The sequence below is a fragment of the Carassius auratus genome, unplaced genomic scaffold (assembly GCF_003368295.1).
Source record: "Carassius auratus strain Wakin unplaced genomic scaffold, ASM336829v1 scaf_tig00025065, whole genome shotgun sequence".
NCBI classification, from domain to species: Eukaryota; Metazoa; Chordata; class Actinopteri; order Cypriniformes; family Cyprinidae; genus Carassius; species Carassius auratus.
The window spans coordinates 1-19912 of NW_020525391.1; the positions used below are offsets into that span (position 1 = coordinate 1).

Here is a 19912-nt window from a genome sequence, read left to right on the forward strand (position 1 = left end):
TAGTGCTTCTCAAGTATGGAAAGCTGGTTGGCGCATGTTGTGTTTCCCAAATGCTTGTTAAATGACCCAAACTCAAAGCTGATGTAGAGATGGATTTCATGTAGAGCAGCATTTCCTGTGAACCGAACCAGACACCAGCAGATCGTGAGCTGCTCATGTGTAAAGGAACACAGTGCCACACGTCACTTTATTTATTTTGCATTTTTACAATGTTTGTTGTATTTTGATTAATCTTGCAGCCTATTGCAGTGTTTGTTTGTTTGTTCCACAGTCCAACATGTTAAGTTTTGGCTCAGAAGCATCCCACCCACTCACAATATCCCCCTCGGATTTCAGAGCCAAGCGCATTTGAATAATTACATTCAATAACTCCCAAAATTGAGTTCTAGAGACCATCCCATATCACAATTTGCATGAAAAAAATATAAAGTTGAAAAATATCTCATCGAGGGCACCAAGTGAGCCTCCGGTGCCCCTTAAAAATCTAAAAATCCCCATTCACAGAGAAATAATGTGAAGTTCACTCTCGAGAACAACATGTAACATTTATATAAAAGATCAGACTGCCAGAAAAAGAGAAACCCATACGGCTTCAGACTGAATACATTAGCGCAGAAGTGTGAAGAGCAGTGCTAGCATGATTTCCTTTTAATTCCAAACGCAGTCGTGAAGCTCCAGCGATGAATGCTCTTTCATTCAAATATGTATGCGTGCATGTGAAGGGCTGGATCACTCACCGTCCGTCTGATCCTGACAGTGAGATGCCTTCCTCTCTCTGTCCTCGCTGCAAACAGAGACACTATCATTATCATGCTGTATAGAGCAATGCTGGCCGTGTTCCAGTCACCTCACGGAGCCTCTCAGGGGCCTTGACTGTATTGCACTCATCTGATAAAAGCTGAAAATAGTAAATGACTGAAACGCTTTTGGTGACAAAACCCATTAGAACTACCCATGTTTGAGACGGTTCGCAGACACAGCAAACAGCACAATTACATACTTGTAGAAGCAGCTATCGCTCTAATATGACAGAATGTGATCCAAGTTTGACTTCAATTTCTCATCCTCCAACTGTGGCCGTATCCTCATGAGGAGAGATGCAGACATGAGGATTTGGACAGCGCTCCGGGTTATGGATGAGCGCTTAACAGCCATTATCTCGAGTATTTCTAAGTGTGCTGCGGTTAGTGTGTTGCTGTTGGATACCTGATTAGGTTGCTGGAGATGGTGTAGTCTAGAAAGCCCTCCAGGTCTGCCAATCCCAGACTAGAAGCGCTGCTGTTCCCATTTCTAAAACACACACACATGCACATAAAAAGATCAATATGTACACAAATACTACCAGTCAAAGGTTTGGAATAATTATGACTTTTACATTTTTGAATGCTTTCTATGCTCCACAGAGTTGCATTGATTTGATTAAAATACAGTTAAAACAATACAATTGTGAAATATTATTACAAGTCAAAACAACTGTTTTTTTTTTTGTATTATATATATATATATATATATATATATATATATATATATATATTATATATATATATTATATATATATATATGTATTCCTGTGATGCAAAGCTGAATTTCACCACCATAATAACACCAGACTTCAGTGTAACACGATCTTTTAGAAATAAAGCTAATATGATTAGCAGTTACTATACTGGAAATACAAAAGAACGGCATATATTTGAAAAATATTTAATTAAAAAATCACTGTCAATTTTGGTCAATTTAATTCATCCATGTTGAATTAAAGTTGTATTTATTATTAAATCTTGCTGACCTCTAACTTTTGAATGGCACTGCATCTGTACTGCAATGGGTTTTTGCACTGATAATAATCGAAAATGTTTCTTGAGCAACAAATCAGCTGATTTATGAAGATCATGTGACACTGGAAGAATGGAATAATGATGCTGAAAATTCAGCTTTGCATCACAGGAAAAAATTACATTAAAAATATATATTCAAATAGAAAACAGTTCTTTTAAATTATAATAAATTTTCCACAATATTACTGCTGTTTATTGATCAAATAAATGCAGCCTTTGCTTCTATCAGCAACATTACAAAGTCCAAATTGTTCAATTTTTTTTTTCTCTTTCTATGCTTACTTCTAGTCTAGTAGATCTGTAAGAGTGTGAACAATGCAGAAGCTACTATTGATCACTGCAGTGGGGCTTGGAGTTAGAGCGAACAGGCATGAACACTTGGCATGAGATTCATTAGCATGGGCATCAACAGCAGCTCACTACCAGCTGATGACTATGAACGTGAGCCACCTGTGCCTCTACCAGCAGCAGCCCAATGAACAAGCAGAGAGTAACCTTTCCCCCGACATGGCGGAAAAACAATGAAGTGAGGGTTAAAGCCAGATGGAGGCCGATGCCAGCTTACTCGGGTAAGTGAAGATGGCGTTGAGCTGGCGCAGGTTAGGAATCGTCGGTGAGTGTGGCAGGCTGGACATGATTCAATCAGCAAGAGGGACTCACACACCCATTACATCCTTTTCATTCTAGAGCCAACCAGGATGTGACATATGTCTGTCAGGACTAGCACTTGCTGTGGAGTCTCTGGTGAGAGCTCGCTCCAGACTCCAGTCATGCTGTCAGAGCCGTTTACTCACACAGCTGTGCTGGAACTCGACTCACAAATGCAATCTCTTCATTTCCAGAGAGTTTACACTACCTCAGGCACTGGCTTAGAGTGTGCTAACACACACGTGTGTGTGTGTGGTGGTATGGAAGGAAATAATCAGATGTGTGTATCATATACACCTTAATACAATAAAATAGTAAACTCACAATTTGGAGATGGAAATCGTAGTAGTTGTATCACAATATCAACAAGTTTAAATCAGTGCTGTTTTAGTATCACTAAGATACTATAATAGTTTTTAAAATCACAAGTCTATATAGGTTATAAATGTTTAAATTACAATATTTAGCTTTAGTTTTATTAAAATTTTCATTTTAATTTTGTTTAAAGTTTTAGTAATTTTGATGTTTTTGCCATTTTATTAGTTATTATTCATTTCATAATATCTCCAACCATTTCTTATAAAATGTATTTAATTTTAGTTCAAGTTTAGAGCATCAAGTTAAACTAAATGAAAATGAGAACTTCTACCATTGACAACTACCTCAAAATAATAATAAATTTTATATGTATTTTATTTCAGGTAAAGCTGAAATAAATGGTTATAATGGTTAATGGTTTTAATTTTATTTAACTACAATAAACCTGTTTTAAAACATTTTGCTTTTCTAATTTGAGCAGATGTTGCCATTTCCCCATCTACTGTAAACAACATGAAAAAAAATTCAATTTATTACAACTGTCATGTGTTTCTTCATATTTTTACTTCTCTGATCAACCATGGTTCTGCCCAATATTGCTATTGGTTTTACTAATGTCCTGAATTTGCTTCCCACTTTTGCAATTCCCTGTAACTAGAAAAGTTCTTTATGACATTTATCTTCCACAAAGTGACATTTTCATTTTATTGGAAAAATCACTTGATTATAATGTATCAGCAAAGGATTTGATGCTGGTTAATAAAACAGTCCAATTTTTGCTAAAAATAACTAGATAATACAATCAGGATTTCAAAAGATGAACCCAAGTAAACAAAGCTGACAGCCTCATCTAATCTAACTCTAAATTGACTATATTTCAACCCTTCTGTTCTGTTAGATATCCCTAAATAATTTTCTTGGAATTGTGTAAATAAGTTAAAATGAATAAAGTTTTTAATTGCCTCAGCATAGTCAGAGCACTACTGAAAGTCTGATATAAACTATAAATTACAACACTATCATGTTCATTTTCTAGAACTTACAGAGCTCAAAAAGTGCTACATAACAGGAATGACATGAACGTCTAGTAGGCAATTTTCTTATGTTTATTCTTTTGTTGGCGCATTTCTCTTTTAGCCATTATGTCTGATTCTGTATCACTGTGTCTGTGCATTTGTGTGCTAGACAGTAAATTAAGTGCAATGGCAGCAGACTTTAAAGACAACATCATCTGGCTGAAGATTGATCACAAAGTCACATGACATTAATATAAATCAAGATATGTCAAAACGTATTAATTAGTTAAAAAGTGAGGGCAAAATAAGTGCTTTAATGCTTAATTCACGTTGGAGCTCTAAGTCAATAAATTGCTACTTTAAAGATGAGAAAAGCAAGCTCACAAATGGGTGCTACACTGCGCTCTGGATGTGCCCAGTTTCTGGCAAGGATTGCATCTAGCATATGTAGCTTAATGAAAAGCCAAATGGAGAAGCCACACTGTCCAGCAAGGCATGATGGTCTACTGCATGGGTCACCAAACTTGTTTCTGGAAGTCTGGTATTCTGCAGATTTTGGCTCCGGCCTAATCAAGCACGCCTGAACCAGCTAATCAAACTCTTGCTTGATATATTTGAAACCTCAAGGCAGGTGTGTTGAGGCAATTTGGAGCTAAACTCTGCAGGACACTGGCCCTCGAGGACTGAGTGTGGTGACCCCTGGTCTACTGGAAGACTGACCCCTCGCTTAGCTGGATAAAGCTACTGGTGGTCTCCTCCTGGGGGTCGTCTTCAGGGGCAATCTGGGCCCAGCTGCCTGAGCCACTTTCCTCACTGCTAGCGCTGAGAGAGCGTCGCTCCACCTCCACACCTGCAGAGGGTGCTGTGACCACTGAGGAGGCCCTGTCTTTGTCACTGCTGAGGGGGGAAAGAGGATACACGGCGAAACTGCAGTGTCACAATGAACCAGTAATTCTAATTTTGCTAATTTTGCCCCAAAGCTTCTTTCACTGTCCAGAGCTTGGATCAAGAAAAATAAAAATCAAGGGAACATAGGTATAATGTCAATTTAAATTTCTCTATTTTTTTTAGCAGTGTAGGTAAAAATGGATGTTACAGAGGAGAACCCCTTTACCGAGATGTGCTGTTTGGATTTACAAACACCACGTGTGACACTACATGAAGCAAAATGTTGATATCTTCAAAATGTGATATCTTGGGTTCATGAACTGAGAATTCTTCATGATCTATAAGAAGTTAGTGTAGAAAACTTTTATCGAAAGCTAAAACAACTAATTTTGTGCTTCCTTCCCTTCATTACTTAATAAATATTAATTCATCAGCACAAGTCTGACTTCATAGAAACAAATGCTTAGCCTCTGAAACAAATGATGTGGGTGATTTATGTACCTGCTTCTGGTTGCTGTCTCACTCTCTTTGCCACTTTGTGGATGGATCTGATGGGATGCTTCTGTGTGGTGGGGCCCAACCCTCCCTCTATCTTCTGAGGCCTCTTCTCTTTGATCAGGTTCAATGTGGATCAAGGGTACCTCCCTCTGTCCACGCCACGCTTGCCTTACACAGGACGAACTTTGAGAGCTACCGCAATTTTCCAGATGCTCTACACTTGGCCGGTTTCCACTATTGTCACGACGAGAATGCTTAAAGCCGTACCTCCTTTCTCCAACCGTAACTTGTGGCCGACAAGCAGCAACAATGCCATCCTGCTGGCCTCCAAGCAGGGACTTGCCACTCTCTACGATGTCTGCTGCTAGACGGTTAGCAAAGAGCTGTACATGTGGCTGCGAATCTGCTGAATCAAGCTCAACACTGTCCTCTGAGGGCTCCGCTATTATCTTATTCTTGCGCATTAGAGACTCGATAGAGCTGGCCCAGGTTTCATGAATCAGCATGTCTGTGATTTGGTCTGTTTGGCCACGCTTATACAAGCATGAATCAGACTTGCAGAGTCCTGTTGACGACACAGAGTTGGTTGGATAGATGTTGAGTGAATCTCCATGTACATTTCGAGCAAATCCATCAAATGAATTGGCCTTGATGGGTGAGTTTACAGTTAGTCTGGAATCTGAGGATCGCCTGTCAGGAACAGAAGACTGACGGATACAAAATGGGGTTCTAGGGGATGGGGGTAATAGGCTATTACTCCACTCTTTGGTCTTGGTCATACTGTAGTCCTTGTTCTCCTTGTCCATGTCTTTTAGCATGAAACGATAAAACTCCTCAGTGATACTCTCAGTGCTAGACTGCTTAGAGAGACAAGATGATGTGCGCACATTGAGGTGTCCATTTTTTTTACTGGCTGCTTGCTGAACAGCTGCTGCAAGGATGCTGCTGGCATTTTCCCAGCATAGTAGTCCAGCAGAAGGTCAAACCCTCGACCTTCTGTCTCCATCTGGTTCACCATGAACCGAGAAAACTCATCCGTAATGCTCTCACAGCTGGATTGCTTGGAGATAGAGCTACCTCTGCTTAAATTATGCCCAAGCCTGTTTACCGGTCCCAAAGTGTTTGCTGTCCCGGAGGGATCTGCGTCCTCCTCTGGAATGCTCTCGTAGCTTGACGCTTTGCCCCTGCTGCTCCATCTCTCACACTGCAGGCGGCTGCGAGATGACTGGCCAGGTTTGGAAGTGTCCACCACACTCAATTCTGGGCAGTTCATTATCCTGGCTGTGACCTCTGATGCAAAGAGAGCAAATGGATCAGAAGTGGTAGGTTCATCTAGATTGACAGTTTCGTCCACGACACGGTTGACCAGGTGCTCCATGAGCTCGGGCTGTTCTTCAGTTTTACGTTTGATTTCACTGAGACGTGGAGGTCTGTGTTTCTTGGTGACTGCGGTGCCATTTTGTGTCTCTTTCCGGCGGAGGGCTGCGGCTGTGCGGCAGGGCAAAAGCAGTCCCTCTGGACCTTCCGAACCACCCTTTAAGGCGCAGAACCATGGCTGCTTTCCGCTGGAGTTCTCCAGGCATATTGCTGCCAGCTCTGTAGCCATGGAGACCACCGTGGTTGCCAAGTCATCAGCAAAGCATGTGACAGGAGTTTTGGACTCGCATGAATCCATTTTAAGTGCCACAAGAGCTCCCGAAGAGGACGATACAGAGTGCTGCCTGGTCTCACTCTCTCCTCCTGCTCTCCCTCGTGGGATGTGAAGTGGTGAGCTTTCAGCTGAAGGGAGCACATAGTCCGTGTTCTTATCACTCCTGCCCAAGTCAGACTGCCCTTTGACCACAGTGGCTGTCACTCTGTTCAGAGTAAGTCTGTAGGTTTCTTTCAGTTTTGGCTCACTTTCCCTCTCTTCCTGTACTTGCTTTTGCTCTCTCTCTCTCTTCCCTATGAGAGCAGACAACTTCTCCACACTGCTTCGCCTCTCGCCATGATTATAAGCCTGGTTTGGCTCGATCAAATAATGTAATTGGCTCAATGCTTCTCTTCCAGACTTGGTATCAGCCTCATACTCCCTAAAGCTGATGCTGCCTTCATGCCTGTCATATGATCCCATGTTACAGTTTGAAATGTCACTGATTTTCCTTGATGTTACACATAAGATATCAAAGATCAAATTATTCACACAATCCAAGAGGAAACCCTCGATGTTTGGGGCATCTTTGCCAGGACCCTCAAGCTCTTTTCTCTTTTCAGCCTTTTCAAGGGCATACTGAAAGATATTATCTGATATTTCCTGGGTAAAGTTATCAAGATCCTGTTGTTCCTGATAGGGCCTTCTTGGAATTGTGATACCATCCACTATTTTGTTATGTGTGGTCTCAAGGAAGTTTGCAATGCTTGAGTAACTTTGTCTGTGGGTGAGTACAGCTGAAGCTTCCCTGAGGAGAACCTCAGCAACATTGGCTCTGAAAGCCTCGACGCTGGTGCCCTCTGCAATGCTACAGTGGAGAGGCACTGCAGTTGAAGCTTGGGCAACTGACAGAAGTCCGATAGAGGCAGAGTAGACGTCTGTTGAGTCATCACTATCCCCAGAGTCATCTGCTAGATCTACAGCGGCTACGGCTCCAGCGACCTGAGACATTCCACATACTGCAGAGGAAAATGAATACTCCCCTTGTTCGGTCTCACTCTCTTTTTCTTTATGCTCACACTCATCTTCTTCTCCTGACTCCAGTGTGAGTTGTTCAGTGACCTGAGGGGTGGTAATGGTACCAATGACACTCGCAGCACATGCCAAAGCTATTTCCACTGGCTTGGTGGCGTGTCCAATTGCTGAGTTGTTTATTGTTTTGGTCCTATTTCCATTATCCTGCACTGATGTCCCATGTGACCGAGCTTCTGGCCACTCTGTTACCTCCTCACTGTTGTCAGGACTCTGGACAATTACGATTTTAGGAAGTTCAAAAGAGCAGGCTCGAGCCCTCAGTGGCTCTTCACTGGAATGGCTTATATCACTTGAGTTCTGCGAGGTGGTGGACACACTCACTGCTGCCTCTGTGACAAAAGAAGGTTCATCTTGTGACAAATGAATAAAAGCATCCTGCAGGACTGACTCAGCCAGATTGGTAGCATAGTGACCAGCTGACTCGCTGGTGTGACGACTGACTTTTTTGGGGGTAGCAGATGGGCCTCTTGAGGGGGCGGAATATGTTCTTGAAAGCTTTTGGGAGTTGGAAGAGGTGCAGAGGGTCTCGGAGTCCTCACTATCCTCTCTCTCTATTTCACTCCTTCTTTGAGCGTGGGCTGCTCTCAACATCTTAACTGACTCGGGCATGATAGAAATCTCAGAATCTGGAGAAAGAAAGACATGTTGCAGGGTTGGTTGAGAAATGGTGTGGGGGCACAGAGAGAGGAAATAGATTAAAGCCAGGCATCTGCATAATCCTATACAAAAAGTCAAATTTAATACACATGTAAATGAAGCCCACTGACAAGCCAAGTCAGAGATATGGAGAAGGAGATATGAGTGAAAATAAGGGACAAAACTGAGAAAGGAGGTAAAAAGTGTCAAGATTTATCCTCTTCTGTCGCCTGCTACGTCCAATGGATATAGTGAGGGTCCAGTCAGAGCTATCCATAGCACACTGTTGTATTTGTATCCATTTTTCCTTTTCCATAACCAAGACCATACAAATGCAGATCTATATCTGGGCTGATATGATTATGAATATTGTATTGTCTCTGAGGGACAGCATAACCTTCACACAGTGTTACTTCTAATTTCATATGAGATATTAATTATAGATTAGCCCAGCAGAGCCCAGTTTATCTTGTCTCTTTAATATAAAACTAGGGGCGAGTGTCGCCACATGTAGACATTCATAAGTTTGGCTTACTGTTAGAGGCCAAAGCAGTAGCACAGAATAATGTTACTAAGCTAAAGACAAACAAGCATTCAGACATGTACAAAGAAAATTCACAAAACATTTGGGGACAGTGCTTCTTTGTTAAGATGCCTTCCATGGCATATTCCCCAAAACAACCTTCATACAATGTTTAGTTATTCTTCCCATTTGTCTCTCTTTCTCTGTCACACACATACTTATTAACATAGACTGAAATGAATTAATTGTTTCACTGCTCTATGTCCTTGTGCATCCGTGCTGTTGCTTGGTTACTTTGTATCTAATAACTATAGCAGATTGCAGTTCAGATTATTATAAACAGTGCAACCTAGACTAAAGGTGGAAATCCAAATTATTCCCAAAAGCAAAACTAAAGACTTTATTTATTTGCTTTTTTATGGATGCACATTTATGTGACATGCCCAAGTTGTTTTGAAAACCATAATCTCATTGGTACCGACTAGGGATACTTTGTGTTACTAAACTAAGAAATAGACTTGGCGTGGAAACACTGCCAAATAGAGCCACTCTTATCGGAGCAGGCTCACAGAACCTGAGAAAACGTAAATGGCTGAATGCTCTTTAATCCACAATTCAAGCAATTTTCTGTCTATTCAAAGGTGGACAGGAGGGAAGGTGCAGTGAAAGTGCCAGAGCTGGCCTAAAGTTGAGTTTTCTCATTACATATGAGCAGCAAGGACAAAGAAAATACTACACAAAAGATAAGATATGGAACTACAATGACTGGATTTCTGGGTGGAATTGGATTTCTGGTAGATGGATGCAGTGTTTACCATTTCTGAATGGGTCATCCTCACTGTCTTCCCCAAGCTGTTCAGAGGCAGTGAGGAAGTCTTCTTCTATCGATGACACAGAGCGATTGGTGTCATCTTCAGTAGCCCGCTGACCAGCCAATCGGCCATGCCTCTGTCTCTCTTGCCCTGACTGTAGTCCAATCAGGAATTTGTTGATCTCAAAAATGACACTGTTGGTTTGGGTTGGGCGGCCACAGGAGCAATGCACCAGACAGACATCCGCTGTTTTCTGCCTCTGAGATACACATACATAAACACAAACACAGTTCAACCAGGCAGACTGTAAGCTGTAAAATTATGTCAGATGTTCCGGTCTGTATTCATTTCCTACCTGTGGGTGGCTGGGGTCATGCTGGCAGGAGTCCGGTGACTCTAGGCTGCTGAGAAGCAGAATCTCATTTTCTTTGGGTTGCCGCACTCCGAGAGACTCAATTAACCGTGGCAGCTCTGGGCACACTGAGGCCAGTTTCTGTGGGGAAATTTATGCTAATATTCAAGTCACATAAATTTGGGTCTTTGCTTGCATTATCTTGGTAATTTGTATTGTTTCTAATTTCCCTTTTAATTAGATGAAACATTGTTTATGTCGCACGCTTAGGAAATGATGAAAGACATTCTTATATTTGTTATTAACTTTAAATGAATTAGAAATAAGAAGGGTGGAGGGTAGGGGTGCAACGATACACATATTCCTATTGAACCGTTTGATACGAGGCTTTCAGTTTGGCACGCATTACGAACCAAACGATTAGATTTGTTGGACTAATCCTATTACATTTGGAAAATAAAACAGTTTAAAGTGTGTGAAATATAATGTTCTCAGTGGCACTGCACCCAACAAGGCTGCTCAATCAACGTAACAAGCAACTTGCTATCTTCTAGTGGCGTAACGTTAGCGGATGGGCACGCAGGGCATGCACTGCAAAAGACCCTGCAATAACCTCCCCTTGCTGGGGTGCATCTAAAGACGATAATCTTGTTTAGATGATAACCAGAGACATTGTCAAAAACATCAATTGTTGGCAATATTAAGATATTTGGCATTTTAAATTAATGTAGGCCTGTTATATTCTTATTTTTATTAGGTCTGTTATTATTACTATGAAGTAACTTATATTATTCAATTAAAATTACAATTAATTTGACTAGCAATAATTTCCAAATAACTGATGTGCTGGAAGGATAACAAAAGATTATGGTTATATATTTCTTCCTCAGTTAAAATGTTTTAAAAACAAATCTATAAAATGAATTATAGAGCTGTGTAGGGCCCCAGAAGTGTAGGAACAGCATTGACTTCAGTCATCACTAAAAATTAATGAAATAAAAAGCTTTTATTTCAAGCACCGACTTTGAAAAACGTTTATCACGAAATATGTTTCTTGTCATGTTTTTTCACTATGCAATATTCAAAATATTAAAGGAATAAATTAAAACAGTTATATATGCCATTATCAGCCTATGCTGAAGTAGATTGGTCTCATTTTCGCTCATTGGTCAGATGGCGAAAGCTCCGTCATTAATCAGTCACTCTGTTTTTACTTTCACTTTCTGCATATAGTGAATTGACTGAGATTAATTGCGCAAAGTTTGCATGTTGCTTGTGTGTGATATCCATTGGCCCACTTTCATAGTTTAAAACAGAAACATTTCCAACATTGCGATGTAACCAATTATCCCCGTACCGTCCCGAACCAAACCTTGACACCACTGTGTCATATCAAACCAAACCGTGAATTTAGTTAACGATTACACCCCTAGTAGAGGGAAATAGATATTTATTTGGATATTAATGAAAAAGTTTACTGAGAATGACAAAACACAAGACTATTTAATAGTTATTGTCTAAAAATGTGCAGATGCTTTCATCCACAGCAAGCAAAGTTTTTTTTCATAGCAATATATGCATTCCCTGGGAATCAAACCTACATCTTCATCATCTTTAAAGAAAGGAAGGATAATCTCAGCCCACCTTAACATAGCTGTCGTCATGCCGTTCAGCAGTATGTCTGTCAAGGTTCACGAAGCAGATCTGGAAAGAGAGAGGCTGAGCATAAAAAAATAAGCACATACCAGAAATGTAAAGTCTCTGTACATGTGCTTTAGTGCACAAACACAGTGTACCAAAAATAGACACAGGAGCACATACAACAGCAGCACTGAAAATCTTCTCATCTGTCACAGCTATCAAATGTCATTCTTCATTCCGCATATTCAACACTTTCTTTTACAACATGTCAAATCTCCTGCAGCGTTGCCTATAAGTGCCACATTTGCACTGAATGTAATGAATAATGTTCACAGATTTTCAACCAGTTTTGTTTTTCTTACAACGTCAGTAGTATATGTAAATGCAAAATGTGTTGTATAGCTATGTTATTTGCACATTTGTCAGAAAAATGGTCCACTGGATAACACAAAATAATTTTTTGTGAGCTCAATGGTTTTCGTTATAACTACAAATGAAACATCCATGTTTTTGTACATGGTCATGTAACACTGATTTAAAATAAACTGCTGCATAGATAGCCAAGTTTGATTAAAGCCCATCTTGGGTGAAATACTTCATTAAATGTTAGTCTTTTCCTCTCACAAAGCTACTGTTGCGCTTCAGAAGACTTGGAATACAGTGCACGACTCACATGGACCAATTTTATGGTAATTTTATGGTGCTTTTGTCAGGTTTGTGTCACTATGATCTGGAAATTTATTTTTTCTTTTGTGTTCCACTGACTAAAAAAGCATACAGGTTTAGAATGCCACAAGGTTGGGCAACTTTAAGCAATTGCATATAACAACCTTTGTCTCTTTCTCTAATGTTTACACACTTGAACAGCACTTATCACTTATTTATCACTCTTTACTGTTAAGCAAAGCTTTTTCACTCTATTTTTCATCTGCGTTCATCTCACATCATTCTATTCACTTGCCATCATATTACTAACTTTACTGATTCTGATGACTCATATGTATCTTAAAAGCATATCATGTTGCTAGTTGCATGTTTGCTTCAAATTTGTCCTTGTGGATGTGTGTGTGTGTTTGTGAGTGAAAGAGCTCTTCTTTCACTCTTCACTTAAGGCATTTAAGATCACATTAGTGACAAATGTGACCCTGGACCACAAAACCAGTCTTAAGTCACTGGGGTATATTTTTAGCAATAGCCAAAAAAAACAAAACAAAACAACAACAACAACAACAACAAAAACACTATGGGTCAAAATGATAGATTTTTCTTTTATGCCAAAAATCATTAGGATATTAGGTAAAGATCATGTTCCATGAAGATATTTTGTCAATTTCCTACTGTAAATATATCAAAACTTAATTTTTGATTAGTAATATGCATTGCTAAGAATGCATTTGTACAAATTCAAAGGTGATTTTCTCAGTATTTAGATTTTTTTGTACGTACCCTCAGATTCCAGATTTTCAAAAAGTTGTATATCGGCCAAATACTGGTCCGATCCTAATAATCCATACATCAATGGAGAGCTTATTTATTCCGCTTTAAGAGGATGTATGAATCTCAATTTCGAAAGATTGACACTTAAGACTGATTTTGTGTAGGGTCACAAATGTCTTTGGAATCTGTAGGATTCTCTGAGCAAGGATGGATTCCACCCTCAGGTACCACAGACATAGCACTTCATCTCTCTTATTCCAGCTGCTAGGACTTAATACAACAGTAAATGATCTAGTGCATCCAGAAGGGTTTATATACCCAGTTTAGGGCTGTGCAAATATTTAAATTTGATTGTCATGAGCATCTCCAATCTACCCATGTATCGCCTTTGATAATGAACGCGATATTGCTTGTCTGTAAACTATGGCTCTGTGTAGTAAATGCTGTTCCATTTGAAAGATGATGGACAGAGAGAGAGAGAGAGAGAGAGAGAGAGAGAGAGAGAAAGAGAGAGTAACGGCCATAATTGTCCTGAACTGTCATATTCACATAAGAAACTGATCTTGCGCTGCGTCTCAGCCAGGGCTGGACTGGGACAAAAAATCAGCCCTGGACTCATCCAGACCGGCCCACCATGCATGTAAACATGCGCACACGCGCACACACACACACACACACACACACACACACTACATGTCTATACATACATTAATCTGCATGTAAAATTACCGATTAGAATGTATTACTATCAAAACCAAGAAAAAAATATTAAAATAATAAACAAAGAAAATGCAAATGATTTTATCAGGCTTTATTTTAAATATCTAAAGGTCTTTATTTATGTGCTTTTTATTAATCTAATAGTGCAGCAACATAAATTTTTTTGTATTTATATTAATTTACACATATTACCTCTGACCTGTTGGCTGCTTATAGTAGGCTAGTATTAAGACCACTGAACTACAGTAAACGTGATTTATAAAGACCACTGATCTACAATAAAATAAAAGAGTAATTAAGACAAAGATCGTTGTGTAGTGATTTATTTTAAATTGTTCTTAGTTAATATAATCAAAGGCCTTTAAAAATCCTTGAAGTAGACTGGCTTATATATTCAAACGCAGAGCTCAATGCTAGGGTTCAAAACTGTACTTGCCCTGCTAAAAATAAAAACATAAAAATAAAATTGCTATTGTTTTCTTTGTAAATAAGCTGCAATCTCATTTCACAATTCTAATTTCAATACCACAATAAACACTATTAACACTATTACAACTATTAGGTTCAAACATTAATGAAGACAAGTGAACAGTCAGTAATAAAATACGAAAAAAAGATCATAAATAGCACCATTTTCAGGTACAGATACTGCATATCCAAATATAAAATACTTCACTTAACAAACACACACACACACACACACACACACACATACATACACATACATTTATATATATATATATATATATATATATATATATATATATATATATATATATATATATATATATATATATATATACTTGTTAAAGCTGTTATTCAAGAGCAGTGAGTTATTTCTCTTTGTCTTTTGTTCACATTAATGACACAGACCAACAGTAGGTATAAGGTTTCTCCCTGGCACTTTAAGAGATTTTTTTCTCAATTGATTACAAATTGAAAAAAATATATCTCACATAAATTCTGTAAATATAAAGAGACAGAGCATGAGCTGGTATTATTAAAGGTTAAAAATAATTAAATGTAATGCAGTTTTCATTATAATGAAAATTATTTAATGACAGGTGAAGATAATAAATATGTACTATAGTGCACATATTTAGCAAAATACTCCTTTCTTATGGCTATTTTTCAATCTCAACTAACCTTGCTATCGTCTTTAAACGGCTTTCTTGAGGTAAATGTAACGTGTGACATAATTGTTCTCCTGCCGTTTTGATTGATGACTGATTGATCGATATTATTTATGAGGCATATATAAATTTCTGCAAGTTGTACTGTATCTTTAAACAGAAAGTAACAGATTATCAGTTTACTTGAACTGAGGCGCTAAAGCGATCTGTCACGTCACATTTTCTAACGCCAAAACGGTATTGTCTGAATTTTGTAATAAAATAGACAGAACCTGAGAGCTGAGAATTTTAAATGTAATTTATATAGATCAGTGAGTGGTGGCATATTACAGCTGGAATATCCTAACTTTTTGAAACAAAATAATGCAGTAGCTTACGTGGATCATTACATTTCTGTCTCACCTTTTTTTTTTTTTTTTTTTTTTTTTTTTTAATTGAACACAGAACAAATAACATACATAGTACAGAGCATAGGACAGTCAGTGTAATATACAATTACATTAATTAGTTACAGGGGATCTAAAGAAAACTTCATAATATTTTAGGCATGTTAATGACTTTTTGTTTTTTATCAATTTCAATGAAGATATAAAACAATCAAATTCAATTAAAAATACTTTAAATATAGGGGATGAGTTTAAATATTTTTGTTTATGTATGTAGAATTTCGCCAGCAATATGAATAAATTAACAATGTATTCAAGACCTTTGTTTACATTATTTTCATAGTACATAATAATATCCTTTAAAGAAAAATAATATTTATCCTTTACAAGAGAAAAAATAAAATCTGCCCATTTCTGTCTCACCTCAGCAGTCAAGTCCCGCCCTGCTGACGTCTTCACGTAAGTCTTTTGCCTTCCAGCAATGATTTATATATCTTGACACATTTGGTGGCATCTGCCTCAAGTGCTTGTCGTTTTCTCTCTCTCAACGTTCGGCCCCTCCTTTACGCTTCGATATTTTATTATTTAACATGTTGAATTTCGTTGCAGCTGTAAAGCGGCCGCTTTTCAAGGCTAGATCTTGATTCTGATTGGCCAATGAGCAGTGAACACGTCACGTCTCGCAGCCGCATCAGCATCATGCGCACGCGTTGTTTTATCTGTTCTTTATACTGCTTTTTTTATGTTTTAAATAAATTATTGCGACTAACGTACATAAATAAAAAAAAGCATCATGCAGGTTAATGGGAGAGACACATAAGACCGGAATTGTACCATACAACAATATAATTACGAATATATTTGCGATTATTAATGATTTAAAAACAAAATACATAACGCACCGGCCCAACCAGACCGCGGCCCACCGGGAATCTCCCGGTAGTCCCGATGGCCAGTAGCTGTCAGGTGGCACCATTAATGTCACTGCCTTTTTTCTGACACACATGGCTAGTAAACAAATAAATAAATAAAAATACATAATGTGCATTTTTAAAATAAATGGTAGGTCTCATTAGATTTTTTTGTATATGCATTGTGCTTACAAAAGATGCTGCCATGATATTAAAGCCCTGGCTTATGATCATTCTGAATGGTTGCTAAGACCTTGCTTTGTGACTGTTAGAGTGTTCTGAGTAGTTGCTAGGTACCATTTGCAGAAAGGAAATTAGCTCGTATATGATGGAGCAAGTAACACAATGGCTGCTGTTTGTCATTAACATACAAGGAAAAACAACCAAATAATCATTTTTATAAGAATTTAAGCCCTTTTTTTTTTTTTTTTTTTTTTTTTTTTTACAAATATAATGCAAAATCATGTTTGGAAAAATATTTATGCCTAGTTATGTTGGCAATAAGGTCCTTTTTGACCCTGATTTGACCCATATGTCCATAAGTTACAAATCCAAGAAATAGAAAAAATAACAGTGATCCTTACTTTCGTACCAATAATAATAAACTGTAATCTCTGAACCAGGGTTATTTTTGGTAATTAAAACTATAATTTTATCTATGTGTACTGTGTTAAGCTAACTGAGACTTGTTTTAGCACTTGTATACTATTGTTTTTTTGTTGGTTTTGATTGCTTCCTTTGTCCTCATTTTTAGTCGCGTTGGATAAAAGTGTCTGCTAAATGACTAAATGTAATTGTAAATGTAAGTAATACTAAAATAACCTGATAAGAACATTCTGAACACAACATCTCATTCTGGAAATGACAACAAACATATTGCATCACAGAAGAGTGAAAAAAAAAATGTTTCATATGAATATAATGTGATATATAGTTACAGAATGACTAGTAGAGTAGGTTGCTAAAGGCCTTAAGGTTTAGATGGATGCTTAAAGTGACTTTGTTATGGTTATGAATCATTTACTTCAGTTTACCACAAAACACCACATACTTGATGCTCTCTCTCTGTCTCTCTCTCTCTCTCACACACACACACACACACGCACGCACCACACATTTGTTTGTGTATCATGGTGAGAACTTTCCATTGATGTCTTCTGTTCATAATGTGATAATGGTATATTTACTTGATTAATGCTTGAGTCTGTCAACAGGACAAATGAAGTGAAAGAACATTGCTTTTGCCTCGTTTGGTTCAAACAGCTTGTTCGAGTCTTTGTACAAATATCAAAAGGATCCCAGCATAAGGAACAAGTGGATAGTTTATTTTTAATGGTATCTCGTATGGTGTCAGAGGATTGATCGGAGCATTTTGTTTTGTAAACGAGACACAGTGTCATGGAGAGTTCACAATGAAACATTTGTTGAAAGATAAAGTGGTACTTGATCTGACTGCAGCTGCATAACAAACCAAAGTAAATTACGATTAACTATTACTATTTACTGAGAAGCCTTAAAGGACACGACCCCTTTAAAACAGGTCATTTTAGAGAAAGGTTCAGAATGAGGGTTGGAAATATATATTTATTCCACATATTTATTTGTTTTTTGTGTGCAAAAAACTTGATTAAAATTACAAGTAAACCTCAAGGAACATATATATATATATATATATATATATTAAAAAAATCCATGTCATGACACCTTTAAAGGGGCAGATTATTGATTAATAAAGATTCATTTTCATATGGTTCCTTGCATCACATAATCAGCTCCATATGTATGGTATTTACAATGTAGTAAAATTGGCCATTAGGGCACCTGGTACAGCATTACACTACTGATGTGGTTGGGTATAAGTCAAGTGAAAATAAAAGCGACCAAATATTTGAAGAAAAAAGAAAAAATGGCATGCTTGAGTTTTTATCTCAAGTTTGCTTTGATATGGTTAGGCTTAGAGTAGGATTTAATGTAGGTGGTGCATTATTTTTCATGTTATTATAATTTCACTCACTCAAACCGACACAGTACTTACAACAACCAACATAATAATACCTTGACAAATTCACATCCATCGGATTAAATGGAACACATTTTTAGTGTCACTCAATGGACATTTTACTAACATTGAAAGTGTCACAAAACATGCATAAGCAACATACTACCACTTTACTCAGGCTTATTTATCCAATGAGACTTTCTTTATGTTTTCATAAACTGCCTTGTTTATCCACCATAATTACTGGAGTTTTTTCATACACCCCTGGGAACTTTAATTTGCTTTAATTTAGGATATATCACTCCAAGCTCAAAGCTTAATATATTTGTGTTTTGATGCGTTTAGAACTTACATGCAATTACATTGTTATCTTTTTTTAAGCATCCTACTATACAGGATTAATGTGTTTCTAATAGTCTAATCTACTACATTCTCCAAATAAGATGATTTCTGGCTTTGCAAATCCCATTACAAAAAAAAAAAACTATTACCAGACCGAGATGAAATCTGCAGTTTTTTTTTTATTGTGCATTTTCTAGGCTGACTTTGGGAAAATATCTGTGTAATTCCAATCCATAAAATGGATTTATATGTTATAATATGTGATAAACATGATTACTTAACTCCTCCTCGCCCACAAGTATAATCAAATTGTCCAGAATGTTTTATTAATAAATACATAGAAGAATGCACAGAACTTTGGGAATGGTCAAGGTTTCAATCCTGTGATTTTTATACTTAAGCTATTATTAAACACCCCGACACTCCAGACAGCATTTGTAAAGAAGGCAAGATAAAACAGGCGCCAACATAGATTTGAAAGTGTTTTTAAAAACCATTTATACTCAACATTTACCATGCATGTGTAGTTAAACTAAGGGTGATTTCAGACCTGTAAATCGTTATGAAACAGGGATTAATTAGTTTCAATGTTGCATTTTCTTCTTTTTGATCCGTCCCCATAAAAGTCTCAGTGTTTGGGGAACTCATATTACAATACTTTACTCCAATCCTGAACAAGAAGACCTTAATTAACTGGTTTAGGTTTGTTTAATTGGGACTGACAAACCTTAAACCACTTAACTTTAGATTACCATGACCACTGTATTTATTTGTTTATAAATATTTGTTTTATTGAAACTATATTCATTTCTAACTATAGTAATGAGTATGCATGAGAATTTATGTATTTGTTTTACTGAAACTATATTTTCCTATCTGTTGGTCACTACGAGTTATGTCGAACAACATATGGGGTCTCACCTAGGAGACCAATCCTCTCTGAGTTAAAGAGAAAACGGCAATAAAAATTGGCTAGTGGATTTGTCATACCTGAGCCACTCCTTATACATATGGGTATAAATAGGCGACAGGTGCATCCACACTCTTCAGATTATGCTTCGGAGCCGAGTAATCGATGCGATATATTCG

At 37.7% G+C, this 19912-nt stretch overlaps 1 protein-coding gene across 1 annotated transcript in view; it reads right to left on the reverse strand.

Moving 5' to 3' along the window:
* Nucleotides 1-590: 590 nt before the first annotated feature.
* The window catches only part of LOC113078269 (A-kinase anchor protein SPHKAP-like), a 47241-nt gene continuing 27919 nt past the window's right edge, over nt 591-19912 (reverse strand). Inside the window, 8 exon segments of the mRNA XM_026250598.1 lie at nt 591-784; nt 1207-1290; nt 4541-4717; nt 5210-6161; nt 6164-8557; nt 9906-10161; nt 10258-10395; nt 11899-11958. Of these exon segments, the coding sequence (XP_026106383.1) occupies nt 730-784; nt 1207-1290; nt 4541-4717; nt 5210-6161; nt 6164-8557; nt 9906-10161; nt 10258-10395; nt 11899-11958 (4116 nt within the window). The 3' untranslated portion in view covers nt 591-729.